The 27,861-nt window shown below is 41.0% G+C and overlaps 1 protein-coding gene across 3 annotated transcripts; it reads left to right on the top strand.

Annotated features, from left to right (window-relative positions):
• Window positions 1-230: 230 nt before the first annotated feature.
• NAAA (N-acylethanolamine acid amidase) lies at window positions 231-27,175 on the top strand. 3 transcript variants are annotated; one of them, XR_013371067.1, is made up of 6 exons: window positions 231-974; window positions 4,204-4,294; window positions 8,507-8,583; window positions 17,634-17,711; window positions 19,039-19,204; window positions 26,674-27,175. XR_013371067.1 is itself a non-coding variant. In XM_077882514.1 (5 exons), the coding sequence occupies exons 1-4, from the start codon at window positions 780-782 to the stop codon at window positions 17,688-17,690; spliced, it is 420 nt and encodes a 139-aa protein (XP_077738640.1). In that variant the 5' UTR covers window positions 231-779; the 3' UTR covers window positions 17,691-17,711; window positions 19,039-23,652. The 3 variants fall into 3 exon arrangements, 2 of the variants coding, with proteins under 2 accessions (XP_077738640.1, XP_077738641.1); XM_077882514.1 differs by lacking the exon at window positions 26,674-27,175 and having other exon boundaries at window positions 19,039-23,652; XM_077882515.1 differs by lacking the exons at window positions 19,039-19,204; window positions 26,674-27,175 and adding an exon at window positions 18,341-19,000.
• Window positions 27,176-27,861: the final 686 nt, after the last annotated feature.

Below are 27,861 nucleotides of genomic sequence, written 5' to 3'. Positions count from 1 at the left end.
TCATAGAGGAAAAGTGAGTTTGAACTAGCTTTGAGTGGTGTGTTAAATAGACTACATACTGCCAAACTGAGGCATAAGCAAAGCTCAGAGATCTAGCTGAGCCCAGAATGAGTCCGTTTCAGATTTAAATTTAGGATGAAATTCTCTTTCAGTAGGTGTTCAGTGCCAGGTGTGCTGAGGGCAACGGTCTAATAATACTGAATGAACACATGAGTTTGTGTCCAGTTGTGCTTTTCTTTTTTTAAAGATTTTATTATTTATTTATTTATTTATTTATTTATTTATTTATTTATTTATTTATTTATTTTATTTATTTAATTTATGAGAGACAATGAGAGAGAGGTGGAGACACCGGCAGAGGGAGGAGCAGGCTCCCTGCAGGGAGCCTGATGCAAGACTCAATCCCAGGACCAGGGATCATGACCTGAGCCAAAGACAAACGCTCAACCACTGAGCCACCCAGATGCCTTTTCATCTTGAATTGTGAATCCATATTCTTGCACAAGGATCACCTATCATATGTACCCATTATAAGGAGAAGACTTATTTTACTTTAAGGCTTTATTTCTTTTCTTTTTTTTAAGATTTTTATTTATTTATTCATAGAGACACAGAGAGAGAGAGAGAGAGAGAGGCAGAGACACAGGCAGAGGGAGAAGCAGGCCCCATGCAGGGAGCCTGACGTGGGACTCCATCCTAGGCCTCCAGGATCACACCCCGGGCTGCAGGAGGCGCTAAACCGCTACACCACAGGGGCTGCCCAAGGCTTTATTTCTTAAATGAAAAACTCATTTCCCTTTTTCTTACGTTTCTCATTCATTCATATTGTACTTTTCTCTTCTCTCAGATTCTGCACCAGTATCGTGGCTCAAGACTCCAGAGGCCACATTTACCATGGCTGGAATCTGGATTATCCTTTTGAAAATTTCTTGAACAAGCTGACCGTGGATGTGCAATTCATAAAGAATGGGCAGGTATAGTTGTACACTATAAGATTCAGAAATCAGAGAGACTTGCTAACCAAAGTTAGCAATCACTAGGATGGCCTGCTGCTTAAGTGTGTTATCACTTTAAGGTACAGAAAACATCAACTCCTGAAAACACAAAACTGCAAGAGAGGTTTATGTCCATTTTGCTCATAGAAAGAAGGGTCATTTATTATTGTGGAGTATGTACTTAGAGAAAGCAATTAATTTTCCTTAGGGAACTCTCAGTCACCCACTTATCCTGGTGAGTCAATTCTTTCTCTGCTTTCCCATATTGAGACTGCTTCTGGAATAGGGAGGGGCTGCATGGTGGAATGACTAGAAATGGCCAGCTTTGAAGTCTGACAGTCCTGGGTTTGAATTCTGCTTCTGTCACTTACTTCCTGCAAGAATGTGGGAAATTACTCAGACACATTTTGCAGGTGACAGCTCAGGTTAATCATTACTTTATGGAGGTAGCTATACAGGTTACATGAAGTAATCTATGCAAAGCATATGATAAATGCTTGATAAATTAATAAATGGTCCTTCATTCTATAAGCACTCTCTTAAGTATGATCTTTAAAAAATATATTGAGATCATTTTACTCTCATCATAAAAATGTAACCTAATATGTACTATTTTCATATTTCTGTGTAAGCATCTGGAGAGACAGCTTTAATCGATGTTCATTCAATACACAAAGCATGTTATTGCCATGAAACAGCATGCTAAAGCCAGATTTTGGCTTTGGGGGACACTTTAAGGATAAGGACTATATTTCATATGTTCTTTGCATTTAGGGGCTGAGTCACAAATGCTGCAAACTCATTTATTCAATACTTACTTGGTCATCTGGTTTTACAAACAACTTTTTCTCATAAAAAATTAAAACTATACAGAAATACTTAAGGCGAAAGTTTCTCATTTTCTCATTTGATTCCTTTACTTCTCCACTGTTAACAATTTGGTTTATAGCTGAAGAATTATTTAAAAAACGGTTTTAAATGGTAACAACGACAGAATATCCATGCATGCTGTGTTCTAAAAGGAAATCTGCTGAAATGTTAGCAATTCTTACTGGATGATGGGACAGTAATCCTTTTCATTGGCAGCTTTGTGCTTTCCTCCATTATCTACAATAAAGCAAAAATCCTTTAAGTTGACAAAGGAATAAATGCAGTAAAAATAAATTATTTCAACAGTTCTCTCTAGAACTCGCCCTGTTACTGCTTTATTTGTCCCTGTGTGTCCTGGAGCGGCCCTGAGAAATAGCCTGCTGGTGTGGCTTGACTCTCAGTACTCAAGTTATTACCAAATCCAGCAGTGTACGCTTGAATAGTGTCTCTCTGCTGAGGGCTCATGGCCGAGACTGTTTTTGCTAAATTAGGAAGAAGTTATCCACAACATAATTAATCTCTTATTCTTGAATATTGTACATAATTTTTAACGTATTTTCACATACCGTTCCTCATTAGATCCTCACCATGGCCCTCCAAGCGGGCGCAAATCAACATTTTCATCCTCATTTTCCAGATGAGAGGTGGAGGCCTGACATAGACCACCACAAAACCAGGCCTTTGGCCTCTTACTGGCTTTCTTCCCTCCCGCCCAAACTCAGACTTCAGTGGTGATTCAGAGCCTCCTGCTGCAGCTAAGGGTTTATGTTAACTGACCTGGCAGAGACAACTGGAAAGTGCAGACATTTAGAAATACAGTTTTTCAGAGCTGCAAGGTAGAGCTTGTAACTTATACCCCAGAATTATCTATAATTATGTAGTATAAAATATCTTGGAAACTACAATGTGATTTTGATTTTCAAACTTTAATTTGCTCAGCCTTTCAAGAGTGACCCTAAAATGAGCGTCAGTGTATCATGTGAACAAAATGACAGTATAATTACTTTTTTTTTCTTCATATAATTACATTTTGTAAAGGCTTTGGCAGCAACGTAGAATTATGCCCATTTTACTGCCGTGAATGGAAATGGGGAGAATTCACTGGAAGCCCTCAATGAGCCAGGAAAATGTCATTTATAAAACTAAGGCCACTGCGTTTTTTTCTTTGTAGTTTAGCCACCTTAAATTATTTTTACAACCCGATGAGGTAGAAAAAAATGATTAAAACGATTACAGATGTAAGGTATAGCTTTCTAAGGAAAAATATTAGCCCAGGTCTGTTTGTTTCTGAAAATAAAAAATGTTGGTTAACCTTTATTGAACAGGCATTATTCTAAGTATCTCTTTAAAAATGAAATCTGGTATCTGCAGTAACTGCCAGAGTGTGATTGGAGCTCGTTACCTTAATTTAAAGTGGGCGTGATCCCTATAACTCATGGGATAACCATGAGGGTTACATAAGAGATACATTTAAAATTTAAATATGGGGACGCCTGGGTAGCCACCCACACCTTTGGGTCACGGTGTGATCCAGAGCTCCAGCCTGCTTCTCCCTCTGCCTGTGTCTCTGCCTATCTCTGTCTCTCATGCATAAATAAATAAAATATATTTTTAAAATAAATAAATAGAAAATTTAAATATGATTATGACTGCCAAACAATCTCACTTCCTCTTATCTCACAGAACTTACAAGATGCATGACCTTTATCTCTTACAATCAAGTCAACACAAGTTTTTAGTCAGAGCCCATTTGCTATTTTTAGGATAGAGTTTCTCAATCTTTCTGGGCGTGATCCCCTTCGATGAAGCCTATGATCCTTTCTCGGAATGTTTTGTAACACATACAATGAATAGATTACAAAAAAACCCAGTTATGTTGGAATTCAATATTACACTTTTTCTCAACACAATCCGTGTATCTAATAACTACCGTAGTTTCAGGGTAGTGGTAAGTTAAGAATGGCATTTCAGGATGCATAATTATACCATGTCAAGATAAGTATGATACCATTATATATGTGGAGGTATCTGCTATGTCTGTGGTGGCAGAGTCATAGGCACTGCTGTGATTACAGGATTTGTTGTGTGCCTCTGTTACTGAGGAAGTGAAGTTTTAGTTAGAAATGAGTGAAAATAAAGATGTGCCTTTTTTCCCATTCAAGATCACCGACCCACTGACTTCTATCAATGGAACCTCCAGGTTAAACCTTTCAGAAGATTTTAAGAGTTTTTATTATGTTGGAACTTATAAGAAAAAATTCCACGAGTGGGACAAAACAGATGATTTCAATGTATATTTGGTGGGAATGGCAAAATGATACCTATCTCTTGATTTCAGGTCGCATTCACAGGAACCACGTTTGTTGGCTATGTAGGATTATGGACTGGTCAGAGTCCATACAAGTTTACAGTTTCTGGAAATGAACAAGGTAATCAAAACAAATTCCTGAGCATTTTTAGCCATATTTCTGGTCAGTTCTCTCCAGGTACTTCATTTGCTCCCCCAACAGAACATACAGATGAATACCTACCATACCGTGTAGCAGGGACTTCCAGTCTAGTCAGAGGTCATGATAAGGAGTTTGGATTTTAAGTGTCATGAAAGCCTGAGGAGGATTTTAGACCAGAAAGTGAACAGATCTGATTTACATTTTTTTTTTATTTTTTAAGGATTTAATTCATCCATTGGAGAGAAAGAGAGATAGAGCATAAGCAAGGGGAACAGCAGGCAGAGAGAGAGGCAGAAGCAGGCTCTCCATCCAGCAGGGAGCTGGATGTGGGCTTGATCCTAGGACCCTGGGATCATGACTTGAGCCCAAGGCAGATGCTTAACCAACTGAGCCACTCAGGCACCCCCTGATTTATATTTTTAGTTATGAATTTGGCTGCTATTTAGAAATTGGGTCGTGTTGGGGTATCATGGAAGCAGAAGACTGTTAGGAGGCTGTCACAGCAGTGTAGAGGTTCATGATGGCGTTGTACAGGCAACAGCTGTAAAGTACTTTATAGTGTACTGTGGACTTAGTTCTGAGTTTTCTCACTAGACTTTCACAACGGTCCTGTCAGGCAGGGCTGATAGTGTTAACCTCACTCTGATGGAGGAAGCTGAGGCTGGGAGCTGAAGTGACAGCTGGCAGGTGGGAGAGGTGGTTCTCAAACTGATCTCCTGGTCCTGGCCCAGTTGCTCTGTTGGTTATACTACCCCACTGCCATTCCCAGAGCTCAGGGAATATCAGTCAGTTCCATGGTGTGGTAGGAAACCCGAAAGTCCACAGATCCTTGTCTCTGTCCTCAAGAACTTGCAGCTGAGCTAAGGAGAAAGACAAAGTTTAGTGTTGGTCATCAGATGAACGCTTGATTGACTTCACGTTGTTTCCTTTGGTTAGGTCTGTTCTTATCATTTTACGTAAGGCTTTAACAGGAGGATGCTGGCTGAGTATAGATCAGTGGCCAGTAATCAGTTCTTTATCCTAATGGATTTCTTCAGCATTTTCTCAAAAGTCAGCTGTGGGTGAGACTGAATCTCTTTTTTAAAGATTTATTTATTTTAGAGAGCAAACAGAGGAGGGGCAGAGGGAGAAAGAATCCTCCAGCAGACTCCCCGCTGACTGAGGAACAGTACATGGGGCTCAATCCCACCAGCCTGAGATCCTGACCTGAGCTGAAATCAAGAGTCAGATGCCAAATCAGCTGAGACACCCAAGCTCCCTGTTGTGAGACTGATTCTCAACCAATGGTACTCAAACCACAGCATGACAGTCACTGAGGTTTTACACAGAATGTCTGTAAACAAGTGTATATGTAAAAGCTGGACTTTGTGGGCTTTAAGTCATTTTGTGACTTAAATTGTTTAACAAACTGATTACTAGAACCTAAGATATAAACAGTTTAAATATAACTGAGTTGGGGCGCCTGGGTGGCTCAGTTGTTTAAGCTCTGATTCTTGATTTTGGCTCAGGTCATGATCTTGGGGTTGGGAGATGGAACTCTGCATGAGGGTCTGTGCTCAGTGGGGTGTCTGATTGAGATTCTCTCCCCCTCCCTCAGCCCCTCTCCTTGCTTGTGTGCACACACTTTCTCTCTAAAATAAATACATAAAATTTAAAAATCCTTAAAAATAATTGAGTTTTTCTGTGACAGTTTGAATACTGACAAACTGCCCCCCCTCTTTTTTTTAAAAGAGAGGGAGAGGAGATGAATAATGGAAGAGAGAGAGAGAAAGAGAGAGAGAGAGAGAGAGAGAAGCTTAAGTAGGCTCCTTGCCCAGCATGGAGCCCAGTGTGAGGCTTGATCTCAGGACACTGAGATCATGACCTGAGCCGGAATCAAGAGTCAGATGCTTAACTTCTCAAACTGATTTTTTTTAAAAAAATATTTATTTATTTATTTATTTGTTTATTTATTTATTTATTTATGAGAGAGACTAAGCACACAGAGGAAGAGGGAAAAGCAGGCTCCTCACTGAGCAGGGAGCCTAATGTGGGGCTCCATCCCAGGACCCTGGGATCATGACCTGAGCCAAAGGCAGATGTTTAATCGACTGAGCCACCCAGGCACCCCTCAAGCTACTTTAATACTTATTTTATCCTTATATTAATGAAAACCAATTATATCGTAGTCTGCTAAGATGAAGTTAAAATGCCTGAACAATAAGGTAACATGTCTGGGTTGAGATAAGATATTCATTAAGTTTCTGGACCTTATGGAGAGTGCCTACAAGGCCTCTGACTCCCCTGGGAAAAGGTAGGGATAGGAGGGGGATCAACAAATTGCATACAGTTTGGGGAGGCTTAACAAACCACCTGGCAGGTAAGGTCTCAGACTCGGGAGCCAGCCTGCCTGGTTTCAGTGTTGGTGCTGTCCCTTGCTAGCGTGGCGACCACACCCGAGGTACCTGGAAAGCAGGGGATGACGATGGCTGCCGTGAGGGTGAAGCAGTTCATGGATGTGGAGCAGAGCGGTGCCTGGCAGAGTAAGGGCCTTGGAGCACTTGCTGTCGTCACATCTCCAGGCCCGACCTCTAAGCCCCACGTTGGAGCCCCAGCCGCCTTCTCCGCCTCTCCACTTTGATGGCTGCTAGGTGTCTCACATTTTGCATGCTTAAGCAGGTCTCTTGCTTTTTTCTTTTCCCTTTTTCTTGCCCTCACTCTGCCTCTACCCACACCTGTTACTCTCCTGGGTTTCCGTGTCTCAGGATATGGCACCCCTTTCTACTGCACTGATTGTACCAGGAGAATTTTTTGACTCCTCATTCCCTGGACCTTAGTTCTACCACCAAAACCAGGCTGTCCCTGACCATCCTGTCCACCTCCACTGCTCGGCTAGTTGCTGTCACACCTACACTGCTATAGTTGTGGCTCATCTGGTCTCACCCTCCAATAATTCTTTCTCTTCTTTTTTTTTCTTTTTTTTTTTAAGATTTTATTTATTTATTCTTGAGAGAGAGAGAGAGAGTCAGAGACATGGGCAGAGAGAGAAGCAGGCTCCATGCTGGGAGCCTGATGTGGGACTCGATCCTGGTCCAGGATCACGCCCCAGGCCGAAGGCAGGCGCTAAACTGCTGAGCCACCCGGGCTGCCCTCTTTCTCTTCTCAGCAGCTAGTATGATCAGGTTGTTCCCCTGTTTAAAACCTGCATTGAATTTCCATTTCCCTTAAAACAAATCCAGATTCCTGACTCTGACCTGAGAACTCTCTGTGGCCGCCTCCTACACCTCATTTTATGCCTGTCTCCTCCTCATTCCACTGGCACCAGTGTCTCTTTTTCTGACATCTACCAAGTTTGTCCCTGCCTTAGGGCCCTGCCAACCAACGCCTTCTGTCTGGGCTGTTCTGACCATCTTAGCTCAAATGTCTATAACTCATAGAGGCTATCCTTAACATTTCTCTCAAAAAGACAAAAATGTCATCACTTGCAATTGTATCATCCTGTTTTATTTTCTTTATGATAGTTATCAAAATTTTATTTGCTTAATGGCACACTAATTTCTCCTTTTTGCTGTTAAATTCCAAGGATCTGGACCAAATCACAATATGGCACATAGTCGATGCTCAGTGCTTATGTCTTGGATGAATATATTTCTTTGGAGATAAATCCCCAACAAAGATTTTTTTAAGATGTTAAAAAATAATTTTGGAGAATGACTGTAAACTCATATTTAAAAAAAAAAAATGTGAGCCCAAATCAAATGTAAAGTTCTGAAAGACACATTCTCTTAGTCTTCCTACTCCTTATTGAGCCACTTCTGTTGATAGCTACATAATTCTGTTTTGCCTGGGATGATTAGTAGAATTGTTTACTTTCACATAATTATTATTGCTTCTAGGAACAAAAGATATATATATATATATACATATATATATATATTATACAGAACATTCATGGATACACATGCAGAATATTTCAGAATATTTCCCAATCCCTAGAAATTTGTATATATATAAATTATATGTTTCTATGGGTGCCATGAAATTTAAGCTTTATCTTTGAAAGCTGGATGCCAGTAAACTCACTCTTCATCCACCAACTTTCCTCTCCCATCATTTTGTACCATGGGGAAGAAATAAGATATAAGGAACTTTAAAATGTGGCACTTGGGCAAGAATTCATATATATTCTTTGTTTCTCCCTCAACACGGCAGACAAAGGCTGGTGGTGGGAGAATGTGATCGCTGCCCTTTTTCAGAGACACTATCCGATCAGCTGGCTTATCCGTACTGTGAGTACTTTTACTGTTGAGCCCCTCACACCCTGACTTCATCTTCTGTGTGCTCCTGTTGTAATGCTTCCTTTCATTTAAAAATGTTATTTTTCATGTAAGAAGCTCCTAAAAAGGATAAGCATCTAAGCGTTTGCAAAATGCATATCAACCTTCATGATAATAAGTATCAAAGATAAACAGAGCTGGAAAGGAGTTAAATAGTTATAAATTATAAATTTACAGTCATAAAATAAGTTGTGGGCATATAGTGTTCAGCATGGTGATTTTAAGAGTAGATCTTAAAAGTTCTCATGCAGAAAAAAAATTGTAATTATGTATGGTGACAGATATTAACCAGACTTACTGCGGTGAGCATTTTGCAACATATGCAAATATTGTATGCCTGAAACTAGCATAATGTTATATGTCCGTCATACCTCAATAAAAAGAAATAAGTAGTGGGGACAGATTTTAATCAGTCGTATACTATTGTAGTAGGGAAGAGTGTCCAGTGTGAACAGAACTCAACTTTGATTTGTACAAAGGCAACCAGGTGTTTTAAATGGAGAATGAGAGAGGGGTGCCTGGGTGGCTCACTGGTTGAGCATCTGCCTTTGGCCCAGGGTGTGATCCCCTGGTCCTGGGATCAAGTCCCGCATCGGGTTCCCCACAGGGAGCCTGCTTCTCCCTCTGCCTGTATCTCTGCCTCTCTCTGTGTGTCTCTCATGAATAAGTAAATAAAATATTTTTTTAAATGGGGGAGGAATGAGGGAATACAGAGGAGTGTCAATAGGCTCTCAGTGGAGTTGGAGAAGTTAAAAATTACAAAAAGTGAAAAAGAGGGATTGTCCGTGTAAAACCTGTCTGGGATTGCTAATGTGCTTATCAAAATTAGCCTCCGACCCTCCTGCAGACACTGGAAAACAGAGGCCCTATCTTTAAGTGTTAGCTGGAACAAACAGTAAATTCTTTGGGCAGCCTTATTTTCTCAGACAGGCACTGGAAGAGGGGTGATGGTAACCCAAGGGGTGGAGCCTTGAGGTGTGAGAACTGTTTGTTCAAGAGCTTAATAAGCCCAAGTTAAGGCCTTATCAAGAAAAGGCCTCAGAGGACCCAAGCCTAAGTATGGTCAAGGAGAAAATCTTTGTTATAGACCACAGTTTTAGCCGATAGTGTTAAATCTTTTTTTTTCAATATTTTATTTAAATAATTTTTTAAAATTTATTTATTTTTATTTAAATTCAATTTGTCAACATATAGTATAACACCCAGTGCTCATTCCATCAACTGCCCTCCTCATTGCCCATCACCCAGCTACCCTATCCCCCCACCACCCACCCACCTTTCCTTCCACAACCCTTTGTTTCCCAGAGTTAGGAGTCTCTCATGGTTTGTCTCCCTCTCTAATTTTTCCCCACTCAGTTTCCCCCTCGTTCCTTTACAGTCCCTTTCACTATTTCTTATATTCCCCATATGAGTGAAACCATGTGATGATTGTCTTTCTCCCACTGACTTCCTTCACTCAGCATAATACCCTCCAGTTCCATCCACATCGAAGCAAATGGTGCGTATACATCGTTTCTAATGGCTGAGTAATATTCCACTGTATACATAGACCACATCTTCTTTATCCATTCTTCTGTCAAGGACATTGTAGCTCCTTCCACTGTGTGGCTATTGTAGACATTAGCCTATATATAGCCTTATCTTGATAAATGATTGAGATAAGATATAACAGTAGGCTTTTCTGCAGATAAAAATGTACCCTCCTTTTAGAATCACCATTTGCAAATGTTGAAATTAGCAAAACAAAGACATGAGAAAGTAATTCTGCACAGAACAAAAAGTTTGCTTTACATGACCTATTTAGAGAGTTCCAGACCACATACATGTAAACTGTAATTTGACCACATTTGGTGCAAGGCCCTTCTTGGTCTTGCTCTAAATGATCTTAGTCCCTCTGGACTTAAAATTCTTCTAAACTTTTTGCCTGGGAATTTCCTAAAGCTGTTGACAAACTATGTAGCCTTCATGCATTTTTCAGATGACCTCTAAAACTTTTCATCGTAAGATTTTTTTTTAAGATTTTATTTATTTACTCATGAGAGACACATTGAGAGAGAGAGAGAGAGGCGGAGACACAGGCAGAGGGAGAAGCAGGCTCCATGCAGGGAGCTCGATGTGGGACTCAATCCCGGGTCTCCAGGATCACGCCCTGGGCCGAAGGCAGGTGCCAAACTGCTGAGCCACCCTGGGATCCCTTATCATAAGATTTTAAAGCTGCAAAAAACCCAGTGTGTTGCAAATATGGCCATTTAAAAATAAAACTGGAATTTAAATCTATCAAGGGGAACCTACACGCCAGAATGATTTTTAAATGTTTTAGATATAACTTACATACCATGACACGCACAGATCTTAAGAAGGTAGCTCAATGCATCTGGACACTTGTACACGTTCATTTATTCATCTGTGTAAGCACTGATGAAACAAGATACAGAACAAATGTCCCAAGTCCCTGGACATTTCCCTCCTGTTCCCTTGTAGCCAAATTCTCACCTCCTCTCATACTCTCCTCCGGGAATCCACTCTGTGACCTCTGTCACCACAGATGAGTTTGCCTGTTTTAGAATACATCTAAAGGAAATCCTAGAGTACAGACTCCTTCACTCCGCCTAATGCTTTTCAAATTCACCCATGTTGTTTGTACCACTCACTCGTTCGTTTTCATTATGGAAGAATATTCCATTGTATGAATATGCCACAGTTTATTCATTTTCCTGTTGATAGACATTGTGTTGTTTGCAGTCTTGGGCCGTTCTGAATAAGCCTGCTGTAGAAATTCTCGTACGAGGCTCTCGGTAAACATGTATGTCTGTTTCAGCTGAGCAAGGGCTTAAGAGTGGAATTGCTGGGTCATAAGGCAGGTGTACCTTTAGTGGAGGTGTGGTGCCATGCAATTCCCATACCATACCATTCATCCATTTATAGTATAAACTTCGGGGCATCCCGGGTGGCTCAGCGGTTTAGCGCCGCCTTGGGCCCAAGGCCTGATCCTGGAGACCTGGGATCGAGTCCCGCGTCAGGCTCCCTGCGTGGAGCCTGCTTCTCCCTCACCTGTGTCTCTACCTCTCTCTCTGTGTGTGTCTCTCATGAATAAATAAATAAAATCTTTAAAAAAAAAAAAAAGTAGATAACTTCCTGGTTTTCAGTATAGTCAGAGTTGTGCAACCATCTCTACAATCAATTTTAGAACATTTTCATTTCCCTAAAAAGAAATCCTATGCCCATTAGCCGTCACTGCCCACTTCCATCACTTCCTGAGCCAGACAGATAAAGTGCATGTCTCACCCTGACTCTGCCAACTGAATGAAGTAAGTCACCACTGCCTTCAGTGTCTCTTACATCACCTGGCTTTCTTCTCAGAATTCTGTTAGAGGAAACGGATTGTTTGATCGCTGTTGCAGGATGGTATAGATGACATAAAATGATGTTCCATCACTCCTGTTGCCTCACTTTATAATTTTGCTGAGTTCAGAACAAACCAATTTGATTCTAAATACCTCACCCCTGACAGTAATATGTATATGTGAGGGGAAAGTCCGCAGAGTCCTGCCATGGGTTGATGGTTTACGGTGCTGACTGATGGCACTTTTGCAGACACTAGTATTTTGAATTGTTCTTTTGTTAGAATTTACTCCCATCGCTGGCACTGTGCCTCGGCAGTATTCAGGATGGATGAGCAGAAAACCAACTTTCCAAAAGCAGTGAAGAGTGATTTTGAAGATGCAGGTGGAAAGGGCAGGCTCTTCCACAGGACGTTCTTGTGCAAATCAGCTTGAGCAAGGAGCAGCTATGGAAGCTGAAGAAATGGAAAGTGGTCCCCTTAACTAGACCTTTGGGAGTCTTCATGAACCCTTGGGGGTGTCTGAACACTCTGCTCACTGCTCTGATGTAGCATGCTGTCTTTCATCTCTAAGCCTTTGCCAAACTATTCCATTGAGCTGGAACTGTCTTACCCTCCCCCGTGCCCAATACCCCCACTCTCACCAGCCTGACTTCCCTCTGTCCCTTTGGCTCAGCTTATGTGATACCTCCCTGGGATGCTTCTCTGATGCCCTGGGTGAGGGTGGCTCCCCTGCTATGGCTTTTATAGCAACTGCTTCCACTACTTGGACACCTCTTACATTGTGTCACCACTTCCTGTCATTCTTGGAAGTCTAGAGTAAACAGGGTCAGGTCAGTCAGATTCACGGCTCTGTCCCAACACCAGCATAGAGCCTAGCACGTAGTAGTTATTCAGAAAGTACCAGTTGAAAGAATAAATACATGAGGAAATGTGCAGAATCTTGTATGAAGGTGACCTGCCTAGAAAGCACATGGCCCATATTTGGTGAGCCAGGCCTAGAACTTGTCAGCAGTTCTTTCCTCTTGTGAGAAAAATCCGTCTGCTGTCAGCTCCCCCACTGAGTTTTCTTCCATCTCAGGAGCCCTGATGACAGGAGGATGAGGTCAGAGCAGTTTAAGAAGGTAGCCATGGCTACCTTCAAGTAAGTGACATGCTAAACACATCTGTTCATACATGGTCCCAGACTGGGGGACTCACGCTCCTACTCTTCGGCTCAGCAGAGTTCTGGGGGCCTCTACAGGTCAGGCTTTCAAGGTGCTGTGGGTACAGCAGGGAACCGAACAAATCCCTGCTCTCATGGGACTAGCATTCCACTGGTTGGGAGTGGGGAGGAGGAGAGGTAGGGCAGATAAACAAATATAAGGCAGGTGAGAGGTCCATGAAGAAAAACAGAAGGAGGAGGGCAGTGATTTATTCGTCCTAAATCAGTCTGGTATTGGCACTGCCTGCCCTGGTTATGAGCGCCTTAATTTCACTCTGTTAGAACTAAACTTCAGACACCATTGGCTTCTCTTTAACTTCCTGGGACGTTCTGCTACCACCCTACTTGGAAATTACTGTTTCTCTCTTAGCCTGTGCCCTGGATAGTAGCATTCTGTGAGCAGTGGCTTCATAGCTCTACAGCCCAGGGTTTTACCCATGTGGTCTTCTGATGTGAACCCCTGGGCCGTAGCTACTCCTGTCACATTAAATAAGCCTGAGAGGCAGCCACAACACTTGTACAGGAAACTCTGAAGGTCCTCTGTCACCAGAAAAGGCAAGCTGACTCGACCAACAGCATGCTCTTCATTGTCCTACTTCATTGCCTTATCTGCACCTTGGACCAGCTCTGTAGGGGTGCAGACACCTTCTTTTGCTTAGTGAGGTGGGGCTTAATTTAATAAAATGAAAGAGAAAGCATCTGGAGGTCAAAACACTTTTATCTCCTCCTTTTACTTCAGTAAATTTCCAAACCCAGCATTTCCTACCTTCTTATCATTCTTATATCTGCTTTCTCCAAAGCAAGAATATCAAAATGGACCTTTTCAGGAAATAGTATAATACAGACAAAACCTGTCAAGCAATTTTTAGTTTTAAATACACAGTTGATTTTTTTTTTCTTTGAAATGACCCTCTCTTACACAAACACAAAACATTTTTCCTGATGGCCTGTGGAATAACTTTAGTATACAGGTACTTTAAGATTCCTGGGCGGTTATGACATTTACAAAACTGGTGTGTGTGTGTGTGTGTGTGTTTAAGATTTAATTTATTTGAGAGAGAAAGAGAACAAGAGCAGGGAGAAGGGCAGAGGGAGAAGCAGACACCCCACTGAGCAGGAAGCTGGATGCCGGGCTCCATCCCAGGACTCTGGAATCACAACCTGATGCTTAACCTACTGAGCCACCCTGGTGCCCCAAAACTGGTGGTGTTCTTTTCATTTTATGGAATATATATATTATATATATTAGGAATATATAGGAATATAATAGGAATATATCTTCCAATGGTCCTTTCGAAAGCTTTTTCTGTAAGTGTGGCCTGATAAAAAGATTAACATTAAAAAATTTATTCTATAAACAATATTCTAAAAGCCAATACAGGAAAACAAATGAGGCAGTACTTAGCCACTCAAACAAATGAGCTGCTTGGGTAACAAATGACCCAGTATTATGCTAGTAAGCTAGCTCTTTGGTTGGGGGCAGGTGGGATCCGGGGCAGGAGTGACACAAAACACAAAACAGAGACCCTCCTTGAGTTGTAGCATTTATTGCCTTCCATGATGTAAATACTTCTGCCCGGCCTATTTCAAGCTTGTGATTGGCTTCTAAACTTTCTTTAACAGTTAGCTCTCACGAGCCTGTAGGAGCCAGGTCCACCATACAATTGACTGTATCCTTTCCGATAGGGCACAATTTTGCCCTTCTAATATTCATTTTGAAAATAAGAGTGTTCTCTTTTATGTGTTCTTACAGTTTTTAAAATAATTATTATAAATGATGACTATGTCTTTTTAAAAATTAGTATTCAAATAAAATAGTTGTTTACATATTTTTAAAGATTTTATTTATTTGAGAAAGAGAAAGCACAAGCAGGGAGAAAGGGGAAGAGTGAGAGTGAGAAGCAGACTCCCTACTGAGCTTGAGATTCCAGAACCCTAAGATCATGAGTTGAGCCAGGACTCTGAGATTATGACCTCAGCTGAAGACAGATGCTTAACTGACTGAGGCACCCAGGTTCCCCAATAGTTCTCATATTTTTAAAAGAATGCTTTTAAAAGCAAGTCCCATGCTGTGAACAGCCCTTATAATTTTAAAATTAAAATTTTTTAATTTTTTTTCTCTCTTTCTTTTTTTTTTTTTTTTAGGGCTAGGAATAAAATTTACGTTCTTTACATTTACTAGGGGAAAATGAATGCATTCGGAGTCTAAGTAGTACTATCAGCGTGAAATCAAATTTAAATCCCTTTCTCAAGACAGAAATAATTTGTAAAATATTTCCAAGTATACAGTAGATGCCTTTGTCTGTTTGTGCACAGTCGAGTGCATAAGCACGTGTGTGAGTGGCTTTATGAATTCCTCGTGGTGGGTTCAGAGTGCTTAAGGCTATGTCTGATTATAGGACTGCATCTATATAAGCCAATTGAAATATATTGTATAATTGAGTTAAGCATTCTCCAGTTGTTAATTTTTCCTCTATTAAGACTCTGAAATAAACATATTAGTACATCCCTCTCTACTCCCCACTTTTGGGTTATTTTCCCTGGCTGAATTCCCAGAAGTAGGGTTACTGAGTTAAAGGCTATGAATGTTTAAATGGCATATGAATGTTTTGTTGAAATAGAACTGTTAGAAATTATAAGTAGTTAACCAAGTGATATTTTTCTCTGTTGTGTAACTGAAAACCCAAGAGGAACTGTATTTTTTTTTTTTAAGATTTGTTTATTAGAGAGTGCAGGAGCAGTGGTAGGGTGAGGAGGCAGAGAGAGGGAGAGAGAGAGAGGGGAAGCGGACTCCTAGCTGAGTGGGGCTGGATCGCAGGACCCTGAGATCTTGACCTGAGCACCACCAAGAATCCAATGTCCACTGACCGAGCCACCCCAAAGAACTGCATTTAAAGGATAATCACCACTAAGCCAGAATTAACACAGATCCCTGACTCTCAGGCCTTTTGCTTGTAAGGATTCCTGGCAACTAAGGCTGTTCACTGTGCGAAGTTAACAGAAAGAAAGCTCAACAGGTAGGACACCTGGGTGGCTCAGTGTTGAGCGTCTGCCTTTCACCCAGTGCGGGATCCTGGAATCAGGGATCCAGTCCCACATCGGGCTCCCTGCGGGGAGCCTGCTTCTCCCTCTGCCTGTGTCTCTGCCTCTCTCTATGTGTCTCTCATGAATAAATAAGTAAAATCTTAAAAAAAAAAAAAAAAAAAAAAAGCTCTATGCTGCCCCCTCGTGCTGTGCTGTAAGATTACACTCACCTGCAATTGAACATTGTCTGAAGTGGCTGCAAGCAGAGAAAATATTAAAATAACAATGGAGAGTAGAATTATGACCAAGGTAAATAAGTAGCTGAAGTCCTCATTCAGGGAACCTCCATTGCCCTTGGACAGTCTCTGCATGCACTCATAGTGCTGACTTCAGCCAGGTGTACAGTTTGGGCCACTAATTCTTCCTATTCCTGAACAACCCAGCTCCAGAAGCTTTGAGCATGCATCCCAGCTAGTGTCCAGGACAAGAGGTAGATGGAGTGAGGAAAAGGGGTTTGAGTGTGTGTGCATGCATGTACGTGTGATCATGTTCAGGTTTCTTGCTATGCAGTATGTTGAATAAATTACAGTGTGCTTTTCATCTTTAGATCTGAGTGAACAGGCCCCCTTACTTCAACCCTGAGCTTTCGAGGTTCCACTTTGGCCTTCCTCTAACCCTCCCTTGATATAAATGATATAACCCTCACTGGACCAGGAGCATTTGCCCAGTGAATCTGGCCCAAGTACAGAGCCTCGAGAGCTCCAAGCTATTTCCAGGGCCCGTGTGGTCCACAGTCCTCCGTGGTGTTCTCCCAATGGCAGTGGGTAGCCACTGTGGACATCCCATGCCTGGTGGGTGGCCAAGGAATGACTTCTTCCTGGAGTTGTGCTTGAAGCCTCGATGCAAAGTCTGAGGTGTCCACACACATGCCACTTGTGGTGTAGGGCAGAGCAAGGGGTGAGGGCCGATGGCTGGCTCGCCCTCATTGCCATGGTGTGAAATTCTGAGGAGTCTGAGAATCTTCAATTTGAACCTAGCCTTCCACAGGGTTGTCAAAATAGAAAGGAAGGACTCGCTGTGATCACTTGAATTATAAGTTTTAAATATTCTGACATGGGGATCCCTGGGTGGTGCAGCGGTTTGGCGCCTGCCTTTGGCCCAGGGCGCGACCCTGGAGACCCGGGATCGAATCCCACGTCGGGCTCCCTGCATGGAGCCTGCTTCTCCCTCTGCCTGTGTCTCTGCCTCTCTCTCTCTCTCTGTGTGACTATCATAAATAAATTTTAAAAATTTAAATATTCTGACATATCCAGGCTTCTATTTGTATTATTTTCCTGGGTCCCAAGGGTGAGGGAAGGGCTTGGTATTTTTTCCTCCTCTTTGGAATATTGGAGACAATGATGTGTCTATAAAAATTCCTCTCATGGTTTACAGCTACACAGTTTATACTACAGTGATGACTGCTGCCAGCCCAGAGAAGTACATGACTAGGATCAGAAACCTGGGTTAAAAGTAAGTAAGCAGAGGAGTGGATTCAACCATGTGTGAAAGTTTTGCTAGTTTGTTGTTTGTTGATCCGGGGACATCTGTGGGTGTGTGCTGGTATTTCTCACAGAAGATGGTAACATCTCTAACATTTATACATACAGAACATTTTCTGACAGACATCTGGCAAATGGTTGTAGTTTGTGTCAGGTGAATGTCACTGTTAGATATTTATTTTGAATTTGTTGGTAGGAGAGCTAATCTTCTCATGCCCTGTGCCCTTTGTCCTTTATTCAAACCTATTTTCAGGGCAAAGTGTTATCTCTTCACTGACACAGAGGGGGGAATATCTGGGGAGACTTGCATGTCCTCAGAATAATAGCGAGACAAGCCAGCACCTTTGCAACCTAAGAAGATGACAGATAGTGAAGGCAAAGGACACCTGCAGAGTTTATTTCGGGCATTGCTGAGCCCATCAGTGAGTGGGAAGACATGAAGAAAAAGCAGGTGTCCTTTTTGCCAAACCTAGGCAGTTTTCCCTATTGCCGGGGTCTTCTGGAGCTTGTAAACCTGGCCCAGTGTTTTGGGCATTTGCATCCTGGCAGTGTTAAAAATCAGTGTTTGAATTAAGTACATTTATTTTTCTTCCCTTACAGATGATGTCTTAAAAATGAGATTTTTGAAGAGCTAGCTGTACTTTAAAAAAACAAAACAGAGTGAGAGGATTGTATTATTTCAGGAATAATATGGAATCATTCTCGTTAAGCTTTCCAGTCTTGTGAAGTGGGAAGCAGAATCACTTTGCAGCTTGGGTGGGTAAAGCGGATTATAGGGACGCCTCACGTTGGCTTCCATGTGTCGCTTGCCTTGACCCTCTCTGAGTTTGTCTGTCCTGACTTGCACAACTCAACGAGGTCAACTCAGAGGGCGAGCCTCTTCTCACCACAACATGTAGCAATGGTGTCATGCGTCAGCCTTGAAGAAATGAGCTGGCAAGACCTCTGCTTATTATGAAGTGCTTCTGGAAGAGCGCGAGAGAAAAGGTTCTTCTAAAAGAAAATGGAGGCCTGTAGTTGAGTAGAGCCTGTTTGAGTGTGTTGTTAGTCTGAGCGTTGATCACGTGTTTCCATGGGATTCTCATTTTGCATAATGAGTCTAGTGTTGCTTTATAAAAACTGATAGGCCTCCTTTTTCTAAATAGCTACTTTCTTACCACTTTTTGAAAGCAATATGAAACCAAATTATTTCTGATTGTCACTTTTCATTAGTTAATAAAATGTTGAAAGAGTTATTGGCAAGGAGAATAAAAATTTTTTTCCAAGACATTTAATGTTGTGTTTTCCCTTCCTTCCAGCCTCTAGAGTTGTGTGGTTCTGAACACCTGTCCCGAGGAAGCAGCTCTCACAGATGTTGCTTAAATGTCAGGACTCAAAGGAGCGCACAACTGCGTTGCAGAATTTGACTTTTTGTTTTCCCGCACGTACAAGAAAGAAACGTCTCTGAGGATGAAGTGAGAAAAGGTTAAAATCCATGAACAGTGAATCAGTGGGATGTTTTTGTTTAGTGAAGTAGCAAGAGCAAAGGAAAATGGAATGAGTGGAGGGAAGTGTTAGCCAGGCGCTGGTCACCCCGCTTCACCATAATGCACATACCTCACTAGTGGCCCAGAGCAGTCATGTGTCTTCTTGGGCAGTGTTGGATCCACATAGTTAAATTTCCATCATCTAACGCCCTTTTTAAAAATCAAACATCAAGAGTAGCTTACTCTTGCCAGACATGTTGAACTGTGATGAAGACTAGAAACTTCTACTTATTAGTCACTTCCATTCCTGTTTTCTAGACTACAGACCGTGACCTTTGGATGGAAATTTGGGGAATTACCCTAATTTTAACCAGGCATTGAGGACTTTTCAGCAGGAGAGGGATTTAAGTAATCTAAATTTCTGTTGTTTTTAAGACCTGTGTTCCTTATGCCCTGTGGTTTCACTACAGTGGGTCTAGATGTAGATTTCTTGTTATTTAGCTTGCTTAGGATTTGTTATGCTTTTCAGATTTCAAATTTATCTCTTTTATTCAAGTTTGGAAAGTGCTCAGTTACTCTTCTGTGACTGTCCTATATTCTCTTAAGTCTTCTCTCCTAAACTCCCAAGCATATGTGTTTTCATGCTTTCTATCCTCTGTCTCAGCCCTCTGGTATTTTGGAGGGGAGAAAAATAGGAGGGGGTAGATTTCTCTCTTGATGACATATTCCAGGTAATGTCTTTATTTTTTTCTGTAAAATCAAATATTTCTTCAGTGGATCTATTGAGTTTTTAATATCAAGGATTGATTATGCTTGTTTGTTTGTTTATTTTAGAGAGAGAGAGCATGAGCCAGAGGGATAGAGAGAGAAGGAGAGGGAACCTCAAGCACACTCCCTGCTGAGCACAGAGCCTGATGCAGGGCTTGAGATCACGACCTGAGCTGAAACCAAGAGTAGGACACTTAACGGACTGAGCCACTCAGGCATCCCTATTTATTTATTTTTTAAAAGATTTTATTTTAAGTAACCTCTGCATCCAGCATGGGGCTTGAACTTAGAACCACCAGATCAAGAGTTGCATGCTTTACTGACTGAGCCAGCCAGATGCCCCTCAAGGATGATATTTTTATTTTAGATGGGCTATTTGCTACTTTTTCAAACTGCTGGGATTTTTGTTGGATAGTATCTGTTCCTTGCTTTGGTTTGTTTGTTTGTTTTTGTTAAACTTCTTAACCCATACTTATTTTAAACTTTTCTTTTTTTTTAATTTTTATTTATTTATGATAGTCACAGAGAGAGAGAGAGAGGCAGAGACACAGGCAGAGGGAGAAGCAGGCTCCATGCACCAGGAGCCCGACGTGGGATTCGATCCCGGGTCTCCAGGATCGCGCCCTGGGCCAAAGGCAGGCGCTAAACAGCTGCGCCACCCAGGGATCCCCATACTTATTTTATACTCTGCTTCTAAATTCAACCAGCAAGTCCTCAACTTTGCTGTTTGTTTTCACTGACCCTCCCTCATAGAGATTTCTCTGGTGTTCTGTAGTTTTGGATTGTGTTCCTCTGGAAATCCTGAAGGCCAGGATTGACAGTATACCACCCAGAAAAGATTTATGTCTGTTAATTTCTCAGCTTGTGGTTTCTTAGAACATTCGGTATAAATTGAAGCCTCAATTTATATTGTATGAGGGCCAGCCTGTGGTCACATCTTCACAGAGGAGAACTGGCCCCTGCAAAGGCTGATATTCTAACTCCATCTTGTGTGCATCCATGTCCATGTCCTTTTATCTCCCATCTTCCAACATAAGTATCGAAGAACCAAAGATTCTCAGTTCCTGGGACCAGCAGATGTCCTGGGGCCGCCATGACTCTCGTGCCTGCTTCCCTCCCAAGCTTCTCTTTATTTCCCATCCTCCCTATATTCCCTTCATCCCTTTTCATTACTTGCTAGCTCAGCTAAATATTCAACATTTAAGAGAGATGCTTGTTTATTATCTTTAGTTTTATAGTGGGCATGTTTTTCCAGGTATTTATTCCTCCAAAGTATCCAGAAATCAAAGAGCTGATGAGCGATTTTTTTTAAAAGTTCATTCTGTGTAATCATGAAGAGTGCATTGATGGGGGCTGATAATGGAAAAGTGAAAATCAGTTAACTTGACATTTTTGTAGAACAGATAAGAAATTAAGATGGATTGCAAGATATGCAAACAACCTTAATGTTCACAGATGAATGGATAAAGAAAATGTATGTATATGATGGATATTACTCAGCCTTAAAAGAGATGGAAACTCTGCTATAGGTGACAGTGTGGATAAACCTTGAGGGCATTATATTAAATGAAACAAGCTAGTCACAGAAGGACAAATACTGCACATTCCACTTATCTGAGGTTATGGAGTATAGGACACACTACCTCAGAATATGGCACATTGGCATATTGAATATTTTAAGCTGAAGGAATTTGGGAAAACAGCAGAAGCACGAAGGCCAGTCTGACTTCCTCTCCCTAGCCCTTCTTCCTGAAAACAGGTCAATAGAACCCTCCTGCCAAGGAGTCTTCCCTGTAACTGGAGGAATGGAGCATCTTTATCTCTGAAGACAATGGAACCCCTAAAGAATCCTAATGAACAGTTCTCACTAAGTTTTCTCTGGTTCACTATAATTACCTCGTACTCCTCGACCTATCATATTCCTCTGTGCCAAACCTCCCACAAATACGCACAGAACCGTCTCTTTGGGTCATTTCCTTATGAAGGCGCTCGTGTCATGTGAAACTTAAACTGAATAAATGAATAAATGCATATGTTTTTCTCCTGTTAATCTATCTTTGTCAGTTTAATTCTCAGACCCAGCGAGGGATCCTAAGAGGGTAGAAAAAACCTTTTTCCATCCCCACAAGAAAAAAAAAAAAACTTAAAGGCAGAAATATGTTTAATAAAAAGTGTTTTTAGGGGTGCCTGGGTGGCTCAGTCAGTTAAGTGTCTGCCTTCAGCTCAGGTCTTGATCCCAAGGTTTTGGGATCGAGCCCTACATCAAGCCCCACGTGGAGGGGGAGGGGGCACAGGTAAGGAGAAGCCTGCTTCTCCCACTGCTGCTCCCCCCTGCTTGTGCGCTCTCTCTCTCTCTCTTTCTGTCAAATAAATAGATAAAAATCTTCTAAAATTTTTGAAAAATAAAAATTTAAAAAAGTGTTTTTAGAAAATTAACATGGCTTGGCCTACAGTGGTTGTATAGAGATTGATAGGGTTGGTTTTTAAAGAATCTAATTTTTTAAGTGTACAAGTAACATATACCTCTTTTAAAAATAAATCAGGGGTGCCTCAGTGGCTCACTCAGTTGGGCCTCCAACTCTTGATTTCAGCTTAGATCATGATCTTCACAAGTGGGATGGAACCAGCAGGAGTTGGCTTCCTCTCTGTCCCTCCCGCCCACTCATGTGCTCTCTCTCAAATAAATTAAATCTTTAAAAGATAAATCAATCAATCAGGGGCACCCGGGTAGCTCAGTTGGTTTTGCATCCAGCTCTTGGTTTCGGCTCAGATCATGATCTCAGGATCACGAGATCAAGCCCTGCATCAGGCTCATGCTCAGTGTAGAGTTTGCTTGAGAGTCTCTGTTCCCTCTGCCCCTCTCTGCACTCGTTCTCCCCTTCTCTCTCTCTCAAAAATAAATAAATAAAATCTTTAAATAAATAAATCGAACAGTAGATAGTACAATCCTTTGCCTGTCTTCCTCACTCATAGATTACGCTCTCCCCAATAGCATTCCCTAAAGATAACTGTTATCTGTATTTGTGAAGAGTTTTTTAATGCATATATGTTTTAAAATGTAGATTTTATTTAGGTCTGGTGAGGCTAACAGGTCGGGGACAGTTTCCATTAGATTGTTACAGTTCCCAAGAGGAAAGGGACACAGCAGGTGCCTGCAGGGCCATAGCAAAGAATACCAAGATTGGTCACAGGCAGAGAGAGCAGGGAACTGTGTGTCAGTAAGAGAATTTTTGTGGTGTTCAAGGGAAGGAATGTGTGTTGACACAGGGTAAGCAGGCTAGACAGGTCTAGGATTGTCTAGTGTGAATAATTTCATCAGCTCCACAGTTTAGGAGCTGCCCTAAGTTGTCTGATAGTGGTTCTGGGTACTTAGGGCAGGGGAATAGTGTCCCTGAGTGGTAAAGTGCTTAAAGGCCATGGTTGGGGGATGTGGACTCTGTATTGGGTGGCCTATATATGAAAGACTAGTGCACAGACCTTTGCCATAGGTAAGAATCAGTTAACCCTGGGCAGGGTGTTGCTTTGCTGGGAGACAGCAAGGCCCCAAGATGTCAAACCATTAATACAGATATTAGAAAACATAATTGATAAAATAGAATTTTTCTTCACAATGAGGTTAGATTATACATTTCAGCAAGTTTTGCCTTGTTCACATAAAAAATATGAACATCTTTTAATGCAGAGGATATTGATCTATATATTTTTAAATGATGGCATAGGACTCTCTTGTATATACTATAAATTCGTTAACCATTCTGCAACTTACAGATTTTTAAGTTGTTTCCAATTTTTCATGATCATAAAGAATATGGTAATGAAAATCCTTATATACTTTCTGTGTGGGTGTATAGTTCCCTAAGATACCTAAAAGTGGAATTTCTGGTTAAAGGGTTTACATTTTACAAATTTGTAATTGAATTTAAACAGCATTTTTCACAGAAATAGAACAAATTTTTATGAGACCACGGAAGACCACAAATAGCCAATCTTGAAAAAGAAGAACAAAACTGGAGGTATCACAATTGCAGATTTCAAGATATACTACAAAGCCGTAGTAACCAAAACAGTATGGTCCTGACATAAAAATGACACATATATCAGTGGAACAGAATAGGGGCCTCAGGAATAAACCCACACTTATTTGGTCAATTAATCTATGATGGTGGAGGCAAGAATATACAATGGGGAAAAGACAGTCTCTTCAACAAATGGTATTGGGAAAACTGTACAGCTACATACAAAAGAATGAAACTGGCCCACTTTCTTACACCATACACAAAAATCAATTAAAAAATGGATTTAAGACCTAAATGTGAGACCTGGATCGAGTCTTAAAGATCCTATAAGAGATCATATACAATAACTTTTTTGATGTTGACCATAGCAACTTTTTTCTAGATCCGTCTCTCGAAGCAAGGGAAACAAAAGTAAAAATAAACTATTTTCAAAATAAAAACCTGCACAACAAAGGAAATTATCAACAACCCACCAAATGGGAGAAGATATGTGCAAATGAGATATCCAACAAGGGGTTAATATCCAAAATATACAAAGAACTCATAAAACCCAACACACAAAATCCAATTAAAAAATGGACAGAACTGCTGAATAGATATTTTCCCAAAAAAAGAGAGATGGGCAACAGACACATGAAAAGATGCTCAATATCACTAATTATCAGGAAATGCAAATCAAAACCGCAATGAGATATCACCTCACACCTGTTAGAATGCCTAAAAGCAAAAAGACAAAAAATAGCAAGTGTTGGCAAGAATATGGAGAAAAAGGAACTCTTGTGCTTTGTTAGTGGGAATGTAAATTGGTGCAGCCACTGTGGAAAACAGTATGAAGATTCCTCAAAAGGTTGAAAATAGAAATACCAATAATTCCACTATTGGGTATTAACCCAAAAGAAAATGAAAACACTAATTTGAAAAGATATATTCACTCCTGTATTTATTGCAGCATTATTGACAATAGCCAAGATAAAGGAGCAACCTAAGTATCTATGGATAGATGAATGGGTAAGGAAGCTACAGTATATATATTTGATGGAATATTATACAGCCATAAAAAGATGTGATTGTGCCATTTGTGACAACATTAGATGGACCCAGAGGGTATTATACTAAATGAAATAAGTTATATTGAGAAAAACAAATACCATATAATTTCACTCATACATAAAGAACAAAATGAGTAAACAGAACCAGACTTATAAATATTGAGAACAAACGGATGGTTGCTAGAGAGGAAGGGGGTGGGCGGATGGACAAAGTGAGTGAAGAGGGGTGGGAGATACAAGTTTCTAGTAGTGGAATGAATAAGTCACGAGAAGAAAAGCCACATTATAGGGAATATAGTCAGTGATATATTTTTTTTAAGATTTTATTTATTTATGAAAAACACAGAGAGAGAGACAGACACACGCTGAGGGAGAAGCAGGCTCTCCATAGGGAGCCCAGTGCGGAACTCGATCCCAGGACCCCGGGGTCACGCCCTGAGCCAAAGGCAGATACTCAACTACTGAGCCCCCCAGGTGCCCCTGTCATAAAGGCATTGTATGGTGACAGATGGTAGCTACCCTTGTGAGCACAGCATAACGTACAGAGTTGTTGAATCACTATGTTGTACACCTGTGTACAACTATATTCAAATAAAAATATTTTTTAAAGAATGTCATGTTTTTCAGCTAAAAAATACATAATTTAATAAATCACAATTAAAATTTAATCTCGACTAATTCTGACAAAGTGAAACAATTTACATTCCCATTAGTAGTGTAGGAAAGGCTCCTTTTCTCATACTGTCAATAATACAGGATTGCATCAGTCTTTTAACTTTTAGAGAATGGGGGGATGTTAGCAGTCAACCACTAACAAAAGTGAGTCAATGTGAAAATGTCAGTATCAGACAAAAGAGAATTCAAGCCAAAATGGATTTTGGCAGAATAATATTTTATTTTGATAAAATTTCTACCAAGAAAAACATACATAAGCTTTCATGTATTATAGATATAAAATTATATAATGGCAATTTTATGTAACTCAACATATGTTTAACACAGAACTACAAAACCTAATGCAAAGGTTCAGAAATCCAAGAATAAATTGCTAAATCTGTACTTATAGATATCTTTGAACCGGGGAAGAATACATAAGGATAAAGAGGATTTGAATAACAATAACAAGCTTAACCTACTAAATAGATGCAAATAAAGTATAAATTTCTTTGCAGATTCCCATGGTACCTACCAGCATACACATAAGCATCTTAGATTAATTGAAAAAGTAAGCTGTCTGGGAATAGTGATTAATATTTTAATATTTTGCATTATGTCTTAAGAAAAGTAAACAAGAAAAGGCAAGATGTTCCATCACTTTTGTGAACAGAGAAAAGCCAGCCAGAAGAAAGAGTGCCTGGGGTCCTGGGGAACTGCAGGGGGGGCCTCTGGTGCCCGGCAGCTCTGAGCCCCATGCCCTGTGTTGTCAGCACTCTTCCATTTCTGGCTTAAGGAGCTCAGGCTGCATAGACGTGTCTTGAGAAACACAGCCTCCTAATCTGGGGGGGTAAGAGGCTTAGTTCTGGGGCTAGGGCAGGAGAGTGCTGGGGAGAAACTGTCTTCAGGAATCAGGCCCAGGTGTGAGGGAGACATCCTGACTATGCAATCTCTCTCCCCTTTCAAATCCTCCTCGCAAGGCTTGATCTGATTGAGTTCATGAGGTGCCTATTGCTGTGAGGCGGGGAGCCCTGAGTGCTTGGCCACAGCTGTGGATGTCCTTACTGCGTTTCTGGAAGACGGTATGCCAGCTTGAGCCTGGGCCTTCTTTACCGGATCTGTAGGTCTGGAAGAAACTGCATCAGCCAAGGATCCCTGAGCCAACTCCAAAGACAGGATGGAGGTCACACCTGTGTGTTAAAGAGGCTCCTGCCTCCTTGCGTTTCATAGTAAAGAATACCAAAGAATACCAAAGAAGGTAAGAACTTTCTTTCTAGCCTAAAGTACAGAAATGAGGGCAACAAACGTATGTTCTTACACAGGAAATAAATCCAGGTTTGGTTTGAGGACAGAGGTCAGAGAAAGCCCCTGTTATCAACTCACCCAGGGAGGGTCTTTGCTATGTGTGTTTTGAGGTTCACTCAGTGGGAAGATAAATAATTGCCAACATTTTTTTGGAAAGATTTTATTTATTTATTTGAGAGAGAGCAAGACAGTGCACAAGCAGAGGGGGAGGGAAAGAGAATCCAAAGCAGACTCTGCACTCAGCACAGAGCCAATGCCGGGCTCTTTCCCAAAACCATGAGATCATAACCTGAGCCAAAACCAAGAGTCCAGCGCTTAGCTGACTGAGCAACACAGTTTCCCTCCAACCCTTTTTTAAAATGATAACATCAGATATTGGTGATGCTAAATCAAACCCTAGAAGGACAGTGGTCTCAGATAGGTAGTATAGATGTGCTGTTTACCTGAGTAGATGGCTCAGCTGGGGGATCACCAGCAGGAAAAGCAGTTAGTCATTACTAAAAGGCGTCGATTCAACAATCTGAGGCTACATCAACTCATTTTCTGTTTGGTTTTACAAAGCTTTCACTTTTTCCCCAAGAATTATTTTAGTTCTCCTTTCCATTCCTTTTTCGTAGTGATTTCTAGAATGTTCTTTACAGATCTGTAGATGATATCACTTTCTTCTATTAAGGAAGCCATATGTGATACCTATTTAATCAGAGTCACTTTCTAATTTCCTTACCTCAAAAAATGTTGGGGAAATATGATTTATTGATTTTTAATTAACAAAGTTATAATAAAGCTATATATGTTAAAAATTAAAATTTCTCATAAGCCCATTCCCCAGAAAAAAATCACTATTAACAGTTTGGTGTATGTTA

This window comes from Canis aureus, chromosome 33, assembly GCF_053574225.1.
Source record: "Canis aureus isolate CA01 chromosome 33, VMU_Caureus_v.1.0, whole genome shotgun sequence".
NCBI classification, from domain to species: Eukaryota; Metazoa; Chordata; class Mammalia; order Carnivora; family Canidae; genus Canis; species Canis aureus.
Note: the sequence above shows the minus strand (reverse complement) of the source record. Positions and strands in the feature narration are given on the sequence as shown.

What these genes read in the sequence shown, in the direction of transcription:
- NAAA (XM_077882514.1), top strand. Translation starts at nt 780, where the DNA reads ATGAAAAACTCATTTCCCTTTTTCTTACGTTTCTCATTCATTCATATT. An exon ending in AATTCATAAAGAATGGGCAG is followed by an intron (nt 975 to 4,203) that starts GTATAGTTGTAC and finishes TCTTGATTTCAG; the next exon opens with GTCGCATTCACAGGAACCAC. An exon ending in TCAGCTGGCTTATCCGTACT is followed by an intron (nt 8,584 to 17,633) that starts GTGAGTACTTTT and finishes CATGGTTTACAG; the next exon opens with CTACACAGTTTATACTACAG.